This window comes from Rhamphochromis longiceps, linkage group LG9 (genome assembly GCF_057381845.1).
Source record: "Rhamphochromis longiceps isolate RC_006_pf linkage group LG9, R_longiceps_female_GT1.1, whole genome shotgun sequence".
Classification (NCBI taxonomy): Eukaryota; Metazoa; Chordata; class Actinopteri; order Cichliformes; family Cichlidae; genus Rhamphochromis; species Rhamphochromis longiceps.
Window position 1 is genome coordinate 35,924,246 of NC_140565.1, and position 13,760 is coordinate 35,938,005.

Below are 13,760 nucleotides of genomic sequence, written 5' to 3' on the forward strand. Positions count from 1 at the left end.
ACGGTTCGCAGCCGAGTGTGAAGCAGCGGGAATGAGGATCAGCACCTCCAAATCTGAGGCCATGGTTCTCAGCCGGAAAAGGGTGGAGTGCCCACTCCGGGTCGGGGATGAGTTCCTGCCCCAAGTGGAGGAGTTTAAGTATCTCGGGGTCTTGTTCGCGAGTGATGGGAGAAGGAAGCAGCGTAAATAAGCTTCCTCCGAAGGGTGGCTGGCCTCTCCCTTAGAGATAGGGTGAGAAGTTCGGCCATCCAGGAGGGGCTCAGAGTAGAGCCGCTGCTGCTCCACATCGAAAGGAGCCAGCTGAGGTGGTTCGGGCATCTGATGAGGATGCCTCCTGGGCGCCTCCTGGGTGAGGTGTTCCGGGCATGTCCCACCAGGAGGAGGCCCCGGGGCAGACCCAGGACACGCTGGAGAGATTATATCTCTCGGCTGGCCTGGGAACGCCTTGGTATTCCCCCGGATAAGCTGGAGGAGGTGGCTGGGGAGAGGGAGGTCTGGGCCTCTCTGCTTAGGCTGCTGCCCCAGCGACCCGGCCTCGGATAAAGCGGATGAAGATGGATGGATGGAGATTCTTTGATGAATACATATGACAGCACAGATCCAGTTTCACTCAAGTTTTCTTTTTGCTCAAACATCCTTTATTGTAAATATCCATTGTTTTTACAGTTAGATTGTAGCAGTGTTGAATATTTTAGTATTAGCTAATTTCATCTTGCTGATCATTATCATGGGCCTACTTTGAGCGAGTGTCCACATGTTCTTCAGTGTCTCATTATTTTGAGACCCTAGGTGTCAAACTTATAGTACCATATCACCCATTAGAGCTCTTCTTTCTCACACTGCCAACTTACTTGTAGTTATTAGACGTTTTAGAGCTTTCAGACACCGCTCATGTGGAACGAGCTGCCAGGATGGATTCAGGGGATGGTTAGAGATTCGACTTTAAACTTTCTTTCAGGATGAGTGATAACACAAAATAATTATTTTCCAAACGCATGCAGTTGGTGGGGTTAGGTTCACTGGTGGTTCTTGCCCATAGCTGTGAATGGTTAGCCCTGCATCAGAGTGACGACCTGTCCAGGATGTACCTGCCTCTCACCCTGTGGAAGCTGTGATGTCTTCACTCAGGAAGCCATTGAAGAGGTGCGGGCCACTCAGGACAAGGCAAAATGACAGACACGGCGTTCACAGTCACAAGGCTTTTATTTCTCACAACAAAGCTACTCAAATAAGGTTTGATCATTGCAGGAGAGAATCCTTCTGCCACTGTTTCTTTTTACTCACAGGGAGAGGATCCCTGAAGACCAGGATACAAAGGAAGTGTGTTCCAGAAGGAAGAGGACCAGCTCTGAGGAAGCAGGTAAGCTGTAAAGGTGAGTAACTCCCTCCTCAGGTAGGGGAGGTGATGCTGGGAACAGGGAGACAAAAGCATTAGCAGGAGCAGACTATCAGGTTTAGACTGGATGCTCGAGCTGGTCCTTAACTACCTGTGTTTAATGAGGATGATGAAGGGCGGGAATCATGACTCCACCCCTGGATGATGGAGGAAAAGCTTGCTCTGGACTCAGAGGGGGTCACAGAATCCACAACAAACCAGCACAGAACACAACAGAGACAAGGTCCCCATTCATCAGCCGGATCATTTACATGGTTCATGCAGGGACATGTGCCAGTGTCTCTGAAGTGAAAATAATATAACTGATAATCGAGTGACTGTTAGAGTGGAGACACAACATGGCAGCTGTCATCACACTCCATAAATGATCAAAAACTAAAATCAATGTCACGAAAAGCTCATATTTTACATGTAGGTCTTTCCGATGTATTAAATAAAGTTTTAGTTTACATTTTTTATGAAAACCCAGCAATGTTTACTCAGTGAACCCTGATCTGCGAGAGGCAAAGAACACCACTCACTCAATATTGGCTGAAATAGCAGTGAGGTTAATCACATAGAAGCAACATGTACATGAATGGTTTGGTTTCTGTTCTCTTCTTATGATCTTTTAGTTTGAAGTTTTCTCAGAGTCTTTCCTGTCCATCCATCATATTCATCATGGTTACATTCCTCCATCCATCCACTTTCCACTGCTTGTCAGCATCCAGATGTTGGGGCAGCAGTCTCAGCAGACATGCCCAGACCTTCCTCTCCATTTCCACCACTTCCAGCTCTTCCACAGGAATAATGTTATATTCCTAATCCAGCCAAGAGACTCCCCACTGCTTCCTGGGTATAAACAGTCAGATGACACAAGCACGTCTGGATCCTTCCATTATGGAGTAGTAGCTGCTCAGGTTGTTATTTTATCTCTTAAGTGGTGAACATACTCTGAAACTTAGAGATGGACACAACACAACATGTGTGCACGGTCACAGAGCTGGCAGGCATGAGGATATCCACTCAGATCCATAAGTCACTTGGACTTCAGGAGACTCTGGCAGATGTTGGGGAAACTAACACCCACATTAGGCTGAGCTCGACTCCCTTATTATTGTGATACCCACAGTTTATGCCCATAGGTGAGGGCAGGAATATATTTATATCATCTCTTTGTATTAAGGTCTCAACCTTACACTACAAAACACCTCCCACCTGAGGCAACACCTTATTCTGAGACCACACTGAGCATTCCCACGTTTTCCACCTACGAACTCTAAAAGATTGGTGCTGACATTTGTGGAATTTTGCTCTAAATAAACCTTAGATAAATATCCTGCAGATATTTAACTTCATTCAGTGTCAAACAAGAAAACAGTGAATGTAACCTGTTAGCAGGTCAGCTAAAGAAAACTGAATTCACACCCGAGTTCACATCTAACCACAGTTAAAGCCAAACCGAGTCACATCACATATACAGACATTCAGTGTGGTTCTCTATGGAGGCTGAAGGCTGTCAAAGGTCATAATTTACATGATATGTCTCCAAATGAGTTCAAGCACAGAGAAATTAGCTGATTAATTCTAAACACTACTGCCTTAAAAAGCAGCAGTTGTTTTTTTTAACTCAAAGCCTTCTACGCTACAAGACACATTCATGTAGTACTTTATGCTTTCCACCACTACAGCCAGTTTACACCTATGTCACAGAGAGGCTCCAGCCAAACAGGGACTCGAACGTCAAGCCATCATCTATGAGGGGCCCTCAGTAACCGATGCACCACAACAATGACAATAACTCAGCATTGTCGATAAAACTTGGGTTGATTTTTTGGAATATTCAAACTAAAAACAACCCGTTCAGCACTGTGAGCTGTAAAAGTTGGATCTAAATTTGATAGATTGAAAAGTTTTTCTGTCTGGACGCTCGAGACTCACTCCAAACTGCTCCCACTCTGGTCAGATGCTCTTTATTGTTCGTTGTTGGGCACATCTTCATCATCCATGTTCCTCTAACACATTAAAGTCCTGATCATCATCGTTTCTATAAATATGAAAACTATTCTCTTGAAAAGGAAAAGCTGACAAAGGTTCAGTACCTGCAGACAGCCTCTCAACTTCCATAAATTTACACTATCAACAGTGATACACAGACACGAGCAGTAGTGGTTAACAGGAAATCATGATTTGGCTCATTCTTGTCAAGTAAAGCAAAGAATTCATAACTTTATACACTTTATACAATAAAAGTTCATTCAGAGTATTTCAAGTCAAACAGAAGGTTTTAGTCAGACTGAGACTGTTAAAGAAACTCGTTCAGGAGCTGCAGAGCTTAAACCAAGTCCTTTGGTCCTACCAGTCAAGCAAACTTGCAAACATCAATTGTGAGTCTGAGGCTGTCGGTCTGGATGAAGTGCTGCCTCTGCTCAAGTCAGTGTTTCCTGAAGAACTGACTGTAAAACAATTAATTCCTGTGGGCAGCTTGAATGAAAGTAGAGCACAGCTTCAGTCTGACAGCCCGAGTGCTGCTGTCCCCTAGCGGACAGGAGCATGTAGAGCGCCGCCCACACCCAGATACTCGAGGTTCTCTGCTGCTGGGAGGAACAGATGGTTCTCCGCTAACGTTGCATCTTTAATGGTCTGAGGCAGGAAGTCAGCCTGGTAGTCTGGATTATCAAGGCTGTGACTGGTCACCAGAGGGCGCAGTTTGAAGGACGCGTTCAGGTATTCAGGTCCATAGGGCACTTGGGAGGTGTTCAGATCCTCCAGCGGGTGGGGAAGTGGGCCCCAGCCCAGGCTCAGGTCCTCATAATTAGGGTTTAAAACCTTGGAGAGCCGGCTGCTCTGGCTGGTCTCACTCACACTCTGGTTCATGTACTCTGGAAGACAGAGCAGGAAAATGCTGTTTAGGTATTAATTAATTTTCTGTCATGAAGACAGTTTGCTGTCTGGCTATTAATTGATTTACATCTCCTAATTATTTGTCACTGGTCTGAGTTATGTTTGATGATGGATACCGTGGTCGATGAAGTCCTTTTCCAGTGCGCTGTCAGTGGGATCGGTGATGTACCGCAGGGCGAGGCTGTTCTCTCCGGCCGGATGACCATTCTGACACGAACGAAGAGAATCAATGAAACACCTCTGTTTCATCAAAGCACGTTCATTAGAATGAAACACAGAGGAAATAAATAGCTGTACTTCTGGCCACTTATGGCGAGTGGAAGTAGACGGTTTACATTTACTTGGGTCACCAGGGGGCGCCGAACACTTTCTTAAGCACAATGTTTTTTCATGTAACACTTACTAAAATGTTTGATAAAACATATAGACATGTAACAATGTGTCTTTAGACTAGATTAGACTACAGTAGGTGTGTGTGTCCATACCATGGGCCGGTCCTTATGGTTACCCATGCCTCTGTAGGGCAGCAGGTATTCGTCCGGGTCAATAACGTCCTCGGTGTCGTCGGTGCTCAGCAGACGAGAGTAAAACCTGCTGTCTGACGGACTTGGCAGGTCCCCCTGACAAAAATAATTAATGTAGTCGAGTTTATGCTATGTAACAGTTTTTTTCTTTAAAGACGATCATTATTGCTCGTTCATTTTTATTATAATGATCATCTTCTGGATTGAAACCAAAGAGAAACAGCTTTGCATTTATTGGAAGTTTGTTTGAAATCATTTTCTCGTGTTTCTTTTGAACCGCTTCTTTCTACACACCGAAACTTTACATTCCCTGTTAGTTCTGTGCAGTTAATAAATACTAATATTATTTCATTTTAACAGTTTACTCATCTATATTCACCGTGTGAGTTTGAGTTAGAACACACGTTGATCCCAAACTGCTTAATTCTCTAATAAACAGGAAGTAAAGAGATGAACTGATGATATGATGTTTGTCGGGTCTAATAATTCAACTATGTTCATGTGGTTTCATAAAAAAAATCTCAGCTGTAGATATTTCTAAAATACTTTTTCTCCTGGATTAAATTTATTCCTGTTTTGTGTCTGAATGATCCAGATCGTGACATATTCTCCACGTGCACCCCGTACTGTGATCAGAATTTGGTTCTTTACATTTAAAAAATTAATTGTATCATACTTTAATTCATCATATGCCAGCGCATTCAAGAGGAAACAAAAAGAAAAGACGATGGACGGTTTTCCATATGAAAACAAAATTGTTTTATTTTTCTAATATCTTCATTTTCAAAACAGGAAAAACTGAGTTAAATGTGATCATTAGAAGTAGAAATGCTTTATCTTTTTCTAATCAGTTAACTTATTAATTAGGTTAATTAGGTTAAGTGTCAGCTTCCTTCTTTCATTTTCAGTAAGAAGGTTTTGGTTTATTCCTGTAGTTTTTTGATTACTATAAAAGTAGATTATTGTTAAGGTTAAAATGTAAATATTTTTGGATTGTTAATAATAGAACTGATTGCTGACCAAGTGATTTAGCTCCATACAGAAACACTGAGTCCTATGAGCGTAAATGATTTCTCACAAATGTCACAAATATTCGACCGATCAGACCATTAGCTTGTTTAACAACAGTCCCCCTGATGTGTGTGGTGAGTCAAGAGTTCACGTTCAGCACAGCTTTTGAATGAACAAATGTCTGAGAAATAAGACAATATTAATATTATTACATGTAGAAAATATCTGGACAGTCAGACGGTAAAGGATCTCCATATTACCAACCCTCAGTGAAGTGTTATTATACAAGTAAATGACATGAAATCCCTGGTTTACCTGTATGACCAGGTATCTGGACGGGTCGCTGGCCATCTTGGAGAACTCCACCATCAGCTCTTTGAACCTGGGCCGACTGGACGGGTCGATCATCCAGCCTGCAGAAGCAAAGTGGATGATTTTCAGTCTTCTGTACAGCTGAGCTGCTCCAGGCTATATTCGTGTTCGTCATACCAAAGAACTTTTAGTACTTGATGTAGAATTTTTTTGTCTGACTTCATGAAATTTAGACCGTAGCCTGGAGCCATTGTAAGACAAACAGACGCCCGATTTGGAGACATGATGAGTTTTTTGTGAAAAAGCGCCATAACTATTTAAAAGTTTGACACCTTCATGTTCCCATCAAGGCGCAATTTTTCTACCAGCACCACCTGCGTCTCGTCTTACATTTGACCATGATCATGTAGACATCGATGGTGCAGATGGGGGGCTGAGGCAGCCGCTCGCCTCTCCCCAGCACCGTGGCGATCTCGCTGGCCGGGATGCCGTCGTATGGCTTGGAGCCGAACGTCATGATCTCCCACACCGTCACACCTGCAGACCATCGACTGTTAGAGCAGACTCAGTGCTCGGTAAAACCTCCGTCACACAACAACAGACACGATGAAGTAAACAACATGAGTTCAAGGAGGGTTTGTTCCTGGTGAGAATTTTAATGATAATGATCATTTTTATTTGCATGTATATAAAAGACAGAAATATGTTCTGGGGTCCGAACGGTGAATCAGTAAGTAAGCATCTTGAACCTGAACCGTTTTTCTTTCAAATGCCCAGGAGGGGGCAGTCCTGTCAGACTGAAATCTATGAGAAGATCACTCTAATGCTCACTGGATCTATGACATCAGAGAGCATTTTAGGAGTTTATGGTCGACCTCTTGTGTCAGGTCATACACAAGACAACAGCATGTTAATGGTTTCAATTTTAATGTTTCCATTCGAAGTAAAATAGACAATAAAGCAGACGATTCTTTATGGAGGGCTACCTCATGATACTTTATGCTTCCACTTATCAAATTCAGTGTCGTGGGTGGAGCCTATCCCAGCTGTGATAGAACAGCTGTCTTTTTATGTCACAGTAAGAAAATAACTTTTTCAGGTGTAGTGAAACAAGTACCCAGTGGGCCTTGTGCAGGCTAGAGAGCCACAGATTGACCCACCATAACTCCAGACATCACTCTGATGGGTGTAAGTCCACTGGAGGATCGACTCTAATGCCATCCACTTAATGGGAACCTGCGTTAAACAGAGGAAGACAAACACACACAGACAGGTGAGGAACATTTTAACAACATCAACATCCTGTCTGATTTAGTCTTTTGTGGTTTTGTCCTGATAGAAATCAGCTCGTCTCCGAGTGCCATCCACATGAAAACACACCTTTCCTCCATCAGCGTGATATTCCTTCTCATCTGCCGTCAGAAGCTTGGCAAGGCCGAAGTCGGTGATCTTGACGTGGTTAGGACTCTTCAAAAGGACGTTCCTTGCAGCCAGGTCACGATGCACCAGGTGACGCTCCTCCAGGTAGTTCATCCCCTGCACACAAACGTCATGCATGCACACAAGTTTTCAGTATGAGTAAAACCAGCTGTGTGATAACTGGCTGGGCTGCAGCACCAGTATCTCTGCAAAAGAAATGAAGTCCAGAAACTGCAGGTGATGCTGACTCCAACAATCGTTCAGTGTCCACAGATCCACGTGTAAAAATGTCAAAAGTTACAGCAGAAATAAACATGTTTACAGCCTCATACAAAAATGTGTAAATGACTGTAACTCATCTGTGTAAATTGTTTGTTTTTGTTTAACTTCTTCAGGCTGCTGCCTTTAGGGGGCGCCAGAGCAGCTCATCTGCCCCCATCTCCCCCTCTCCCAGCATCCTCATCTGTCACACCAGCTTTTTGCACGTCCTCCTTCACTGCATCCATGAACTATCTCTGAGGTTTTCCCGTTTTTCTCCTGCCATCAGCTCCATATTCAGCACCCACGATCCCATCAGCACACTTTATGAATGGAGACTGCTCTCATCAGGTTTCACTGTGAGCCTCTGACCTTGTACCTTGTGATTTTCCCAGCACTTAAAAATCCAAATCAGACTTAAAACGGACTAAACAGATTAGCACACGGTTTCTTGTGTTTGCATTAATGGGCCTCAGCAGGCTTAAAGAGAGCTGCACACTGAGCTGGCGCCTCAGGCAGGAGAGTTTCTCCTTAGAGGAGGTCTTGCTGACCTCATTTACTCACCTTAGCAATCTGGACACACCAGTTGAGCAGCCACTGCGCCCCAATGCTATCCCTGTGGTGCCGGACATAGTCCAGCAAGCAGCCGTACGGCATCAGCTGAGTAACCAGCTGGACTGATGATGTCAGGCAGATTCCCAGCAGGCGGCACACATGAGGGTGATCCACACTCGCCATCACATACGCTTCCTACACAGACAGCAGTGTTACTGAGAAACATCCACGGGAAAGTCTGAGCTACAGATGCAGCTGTGGAGCATTTTTAACTTCAGTGCGCCCTTTAATCAGCTCAAGATTAAGATCCAACTTTTTTAAACCCCTTAAATGTAAGAAGATATTTGGTGGAGCGACTTAAAATTCAAGACACAAAATACTTAACAGTCACTAACAATGTGTTTGTATAGCAGGAAAAAGAAGAAGCACACAGAGGAGTCTTACATCCAGGACTTCTTGGTTGGCTTTCGGTGACGTGGCCTCTCTGAGAACTTTGATGGCTACTGGGATCTTCACATTCTCGCCTTCAGGGATCCACAAACCCTAAACAAACAAACACTTTATTCTGTCCAACTAGCAGGAGTGCGACTGGGCTGTGGTGCGTTCAAGTCTCAAGTGTTGGATGACAGCAGCATTTCCTCTGCTGCACTCACATGACTAAACATTTAAAGTACCACCATGAGGGGATCATTCTCTTGTATCAAACATATTTACCTTGTACACCGTCCCAAAGGCGCCGGAGCCGAGCACCCTGACCTTCTTAAACTCGGTCTCCTTCAGGATCCTCAGCAGTGCCTGGTTAGGTGCCTGACCACTGGGGGTCAGCGGCTCCACCAGCTAAATGACAAAAGTCATCCAATAGCATCATATGTAGAGAGACTTCAGTTCATATTTTAGAGCTACCAACCAAATCAAACCCAGGTTCATCATTAATGCATTCATTTTACTATTGATCACGTTTTAAATGCAGAATGAAAAGCTGAGTCTTCACCTCTCTCTCCTGCAGCAGGCGGCGTACAGTTCGCTTCCTCTTAATTTGCATTCGTCGTAGCAACACAAAGATGATCAGCGACACAATGACGAGAAGCAGGAGCCCTCCAATCACACTGGCCGCCAGTGTAGAGTGTGCAAGAGAGCTGTGAAGAGAGAGCGTTAAATGATGCTGACAGCATGCAGAGTCATAGAGTCCTGTTCAAACTGGAGATGGCACGATACCACTTTTTTATTCCCTATACCGATATCATAAATTTGAATATCGGCCGATACTGATATAAATCTGATACAGTGCATTTTATAATCGGTAAAACTTTTTTTAAAATATCTTTCTGCATTTTGTATAAGTTCATACTCAAGTAAAAAAATATTCTGCTATACCTGTATGCAAAAAAATACACTGCACCCAAAATATTTCATAGTTCAGCAAAACTGATCAATCTAATAAACTTAAACCTGCTCCATCCTCCCTATTCTGGTATTTTAAAGAGTACTTAGCAGAAATATTAAATAACCAAACTAATGGGGTTGCAAACTCCCAGCAAAATAAAAAAGGGAACCACCCCCCACCTCATCATGATTAATCGACGTAATCAACTTTAATTTAATGTGCGTGTAAAAAATGCACAGAAATCAATTATTTTTCTACAATAATTAAATAGATTCAACATCTTTCTTCAACAGAACTGCACAGATGGTTCCCAAAGGAAAAAGCACTATAGCTTACTAGGGTATATTAGACTTAACAGTTACTATATACAGTAATGGACTTCTATACATTTTACATCACATGAAAACTTTGGTTGTAAGATTCGGATAATTATTTATTAAAAGCTCGACATTTTAAATGAGAATAAGAAAGAAAAGTATGTCTTTGTGCCCCCTTTTCCCTGTTCATGCCCTCTCTGCCCCCCTGGCTAAACTTTGCTAGCTCCGCCCCTGCACAGTTACCAGCGTCAGCTACGTAGAAAAAGATCCTGGTGTAGAAAGTAATATTAAATAAATTCTAACAACAGCTGATCAAGCTTAAACGTGCTGCTGTTGTTCAGCCGCTGGTTTCCTCTTTCTGGTGCAAAGTGGGCCAAAAACAAAGAAGAGAGACGATCAGCTGATCACTGATCAGTTTCATGATTGAAGTAGCAGCAGGAGAGAGAGAATGAGAGACAGACGCCCCATATATATATATTGTTGAAATGCAAAAGTTTATTTGGCATCATCTTTTCTGTGTTGATTTCAGTTAAGATACAACCAAAGATATATTTTTACCCATTGCATCCAGACAATCCAGGACCAGAACACCTGCAGACACACAGACACGAAACATCTTAAATCCAATGTTAGACGCTCTGTTTAATATCAGCTGCTCTGCCGACACCCTCAGCGGGGATTCAGCAGCATGCGCCTCACCCCTCGCTGCAGTTCTGGTGGCAGGACTGGCACTGGCCCATTCTGTCGGCGTATTTCCAGACCAACTTGCCTCCCTCTCCCTGCACACCATGAGGGCAGTGTGGCACGCAGTGGGGGCCATCTTTAACATGGGCACACTGGGAACACTTGTCAGGGCCCTGCAGGTGGGGATGATGATGGGGATGTTCATTTTCTAAACCACGATTTATGATTTTTGTCTTTGTACAAGGACCAAAATATTTACAGAAAAACAAAATGTGCCAAAAAATGTTTCATTCTCAAAGCGAAATCTACAGATTCCTCATGTTTCCTGTCCCGTTGTTAACACGCTTGCTCCTGTATTTTTCTGCAGGATTAATTTAACATCTACTGATCATGCCCTTTTTACCTTAATTTTTGATATAAATCTCAAAAAGAACTAAAAATGTGTTTTTAATACACAAAATCTTAAAGATCTGCTTTGAAAAACCTTAAAAAGTTTGAACTTTCAGGTTCAGACATGACTTGAAGAAGAGTACGAAGTATTAATTAGAAAAATCAGCAGCTGTTACAGTTGCTTGTATGCTTTGACTGTCCGATGCTATTTCATACTGTACACTCCTCCTAGCAACAATGGCAACAATAGCAGTAGAAGCTGCACTGACCGGTCCGGAGCAGGTCAGCGACCCGGTTTGCAGCAGACACTCTGGGTGACACTGGACACAGCTGCCATTTACCTCCACCTCTCTGGGTTCCCTGCAGGAGGACACAGAGAAAGATCCAGAGTCAGTGTGCAGAAGCTCACCGGGGGAACAAGAGCTCGGTTTTCTGCACTGATGGAAATTATGGATTTCCTCCAATAGCCACTTAAGGCTGTATCCAGCAGGGGGTCCAGCCCCACAGACTCACATGTTACAATGAATTAATTCATAATTAACTAACCTTCTAAACAACTGTTCAGGGGTGACTTGTTGTGCAGCTATTTTCAAGTATTTCCTCCAGTTTTGATGAGTGAAATTCAGCTTTTTTTATTTGTTTCTGAGCAACCTGCACTCATCTGAATTACTGGTATTTATGTTGGGAGTGTAGTGACTGCAGGGACAATGACGACTTTTACCTGGATGTGTGTGTGCTGTAGAACAAGTTTATTTGATTTTAGATGTTTGTGTATCATCTGTGTTTGTGACATTAATTGTGTAGAGTGTGAATATTGAGAGACTAGGTAGCAGCTAAGGTAGCAGCCAAATTTAGCAGCAGCATCAGGTTAGCTTGGGGTTATGCCTGTAACCTCCGTTCTCTGAGTGTTGGGTGTAGTGATTCTGTAAATTTAGTATTAAATAAAAATATATGTAGAACCTAAAATATTTTCAGCACGTATACATGTCTGTGTATCTACAAAGTTTATGGTTGAGCTAGCTAATCAAGCTAGCTAATCTTAGCTGATTACTTTATTCAGCTTCTGGCTGAATATAAACGGACAGCAGAAAGCCTGTTTTGAAGCCTGACAAAAGGCTTCACAGAGACACAGCAACTGCTTCACTAATGTTTAAAGTCTATAACTCACCCTTGCAGCAGGTTGCACGACACCACACAGCGGCCCTTGCGGTTGAATTGCCGGCAGGACAAACACATGGTGGGCCCTGGACCCCAGCAGCCTAAATCTGTACACTCCGTGTCACAGGTTTGATTGTTCCTCTCTGTGTCGCAGAGACAAGAATATTGTCTTATTTCTCAGACATTCGTTCATTCAATAGCTGTGCTGAACGTGAACTCTTGACTCACCACACACATCAGGGGGACTGTTGTTCAACAAGCTAATGGTCTGGTCGGTTGATCTGAATAGGTGGGCCCACTGGTCTTTCCAAACATAACATAACTCGGGGTTATTCTTCACTGCCACTACTCCGGCACTGACCTCCTTCAGAGAGCGCAAACCCAGCCACCGCAGGTGCTTCAAGCTCACCACGGCCAAACTGTGTTTCCTGAAGAGCAAGAGTCCATAAGAGGGGGGTACATAAACAATACAGAGCCACCATCAGCACTCTTGCTGGTCCAACAACCATCCATCCATCCAACATCCATCCACCAACCATCTTCCGCTTACCAAATCATGTCATGCTGACACTGATACTGAGTAAAGTCTGAAGTCAAACGAAACACAGACCAAATATCTACATATGAAACCAGTGTTGAGCTACACTTCCATTTGTCAGAGTGCAAAAGAAACCACCCATTATGCAAGCAGATTTATGGGCCCAGAATAGCTCAGAGGTTTAGTTGTCATAGTTCCTTTATAACCTCGGTGTAAACTGTTATCAGTTTGGAAAGAAAACCCACATATTTCACATATTTCTGGTATTTCTGGACAGTGAGACTCACGAGAATGTCGTTCTTCCTCTGATGATCTCCAGGTTCTCAAACACAGACAGAGATGTCAGATTCTTGGGCCAGAACTGAATCATCAGGTAACCTGGACGACACAAACACTGGTTGTTGCTGCAATCTTCAAAACTTTAACAACTCCATGAATCAGAGGGCAACGAACTACAGATTCAGTTAGTGTGACTCCCATTGCTCTCAGGCTGTAGACCTACCAGTGATTTCCTTCACTGTCCTGAAGTTCTCCAGCTTCTCGGGCTCCATGGGTGGGATGTTGTAATGTGGATCCCTGGAATGGCAAATCAGCACAAGTCATTGACACAGAGGACGGCCTACTCAGCTGACTGCACCGAACATGAATAAGTCATTTATTTCTGTCAGGCTAACTTAATGAAGCCTGTGTTTCATGACAGGCGAGCGTTGGCGATGTGCTGAGGTGTGGCTGTGGGTATGATGCTGTTAGCATCCAGCTACCGTGAAGTCGCAGTGTAACACTGTGATGTTTAGTGGGAGGAGCTCCTCACCCAGTGAAGGAGGATTCAAGGATGACGACGTCGCCGTTGATTTTGGTGCAGTCCTTAAACAAGTCAATGTTGGAGGCGTTGATAGCGATGGTGTTGATCAGAGTGCCAAACCTGACCCCG

At 43.6% G+C, this 13,760-nt stretch overlaps 1 protein-coding gene across 1 annotated transcript in view; it reads right to left on the minus strand.

The window, feature by feature from the left end:
• Window positions 1–3,369: 3,369 nt before the first annotated feature.
• Window positions 3,370–13,760, minus strand: part of LOC146662801 (melanoma receptor tyrosine-protein kinase-like) — a 42,307-nt gene continuing 31,916 nt past the window's right edge. Inside the window, exons 9-27 of the mRNA XM_085417618.1 lie at window positions 13,641–13,760; window positions 13,332–13,405; window positions 13,117–13,207; window positions 12,520–12,719; window positions 12,302–12,434; window positions 11,403–11,493; window positions 10,759–10,916; window positions 10,618–10,650; window positions 9,350–9,494; window positions 9,073–9,195; window positions 8,803–8,901; window positions 8,368–8,553; window positions 7,507–7,662; window positions 7,287–7,362; window positions 6,517–6,663; window positions 6,130–6,227; window positions 4,765–4,899; window positions 4,396–4,486; window positions 3,370–4,257 (exon numbers count right to left, since the gene is read on the minus strand). The exon at window positions 13,641–13,760 is cut by the window's right edge and continues 7 nt beyond it. Coding sequence (XP_085273744.1) covers window positions 3,914–4,257; window positions 4,396–4,486; window positions 4,765–4,899; window positions 6,130–6,227; window positions 6,517–6,663; window positions 7,287–7,362; window positions 7,507–7,662; window positions 8,368–8,553; window positions 8,803–8,901; window positions 9,073–9,195; window positions 9,350–9,494; window positions 10,618–10,650; window positions 10,759–10,916; window positions 11,403–11,493; window positions 12,302–12,434; window positions 12,520–12,719; window positions 13,117–13,207; window positions 13,332–13,405; window positions 13,641–13,760 — 2,500 coding nt within the window. The 3' untranslated portion in view covers window positions 3,370–3,913. The remainder of the gene's footprint in view (window positions 4,258–4,395; window positions 4,487–4,764; window positions 4,900–6,129; window positions 6,228–6,516; window positions 6,664–7,286; window positions 7,363–7,506; window positions 7,663–8,367; window positions 8,554–8,802; window positions 8,902–9,072; window positions 9,196–9,349; window positions 9,495–10,617; window positions 10,651–10,758; window positions 10,917–11,402; window positions 11,494–12,301; window positions 12,435–12,519; window positions 12,720–13,116; window positions 13,208–13,331; window positions 13,406–13,640) is intronic.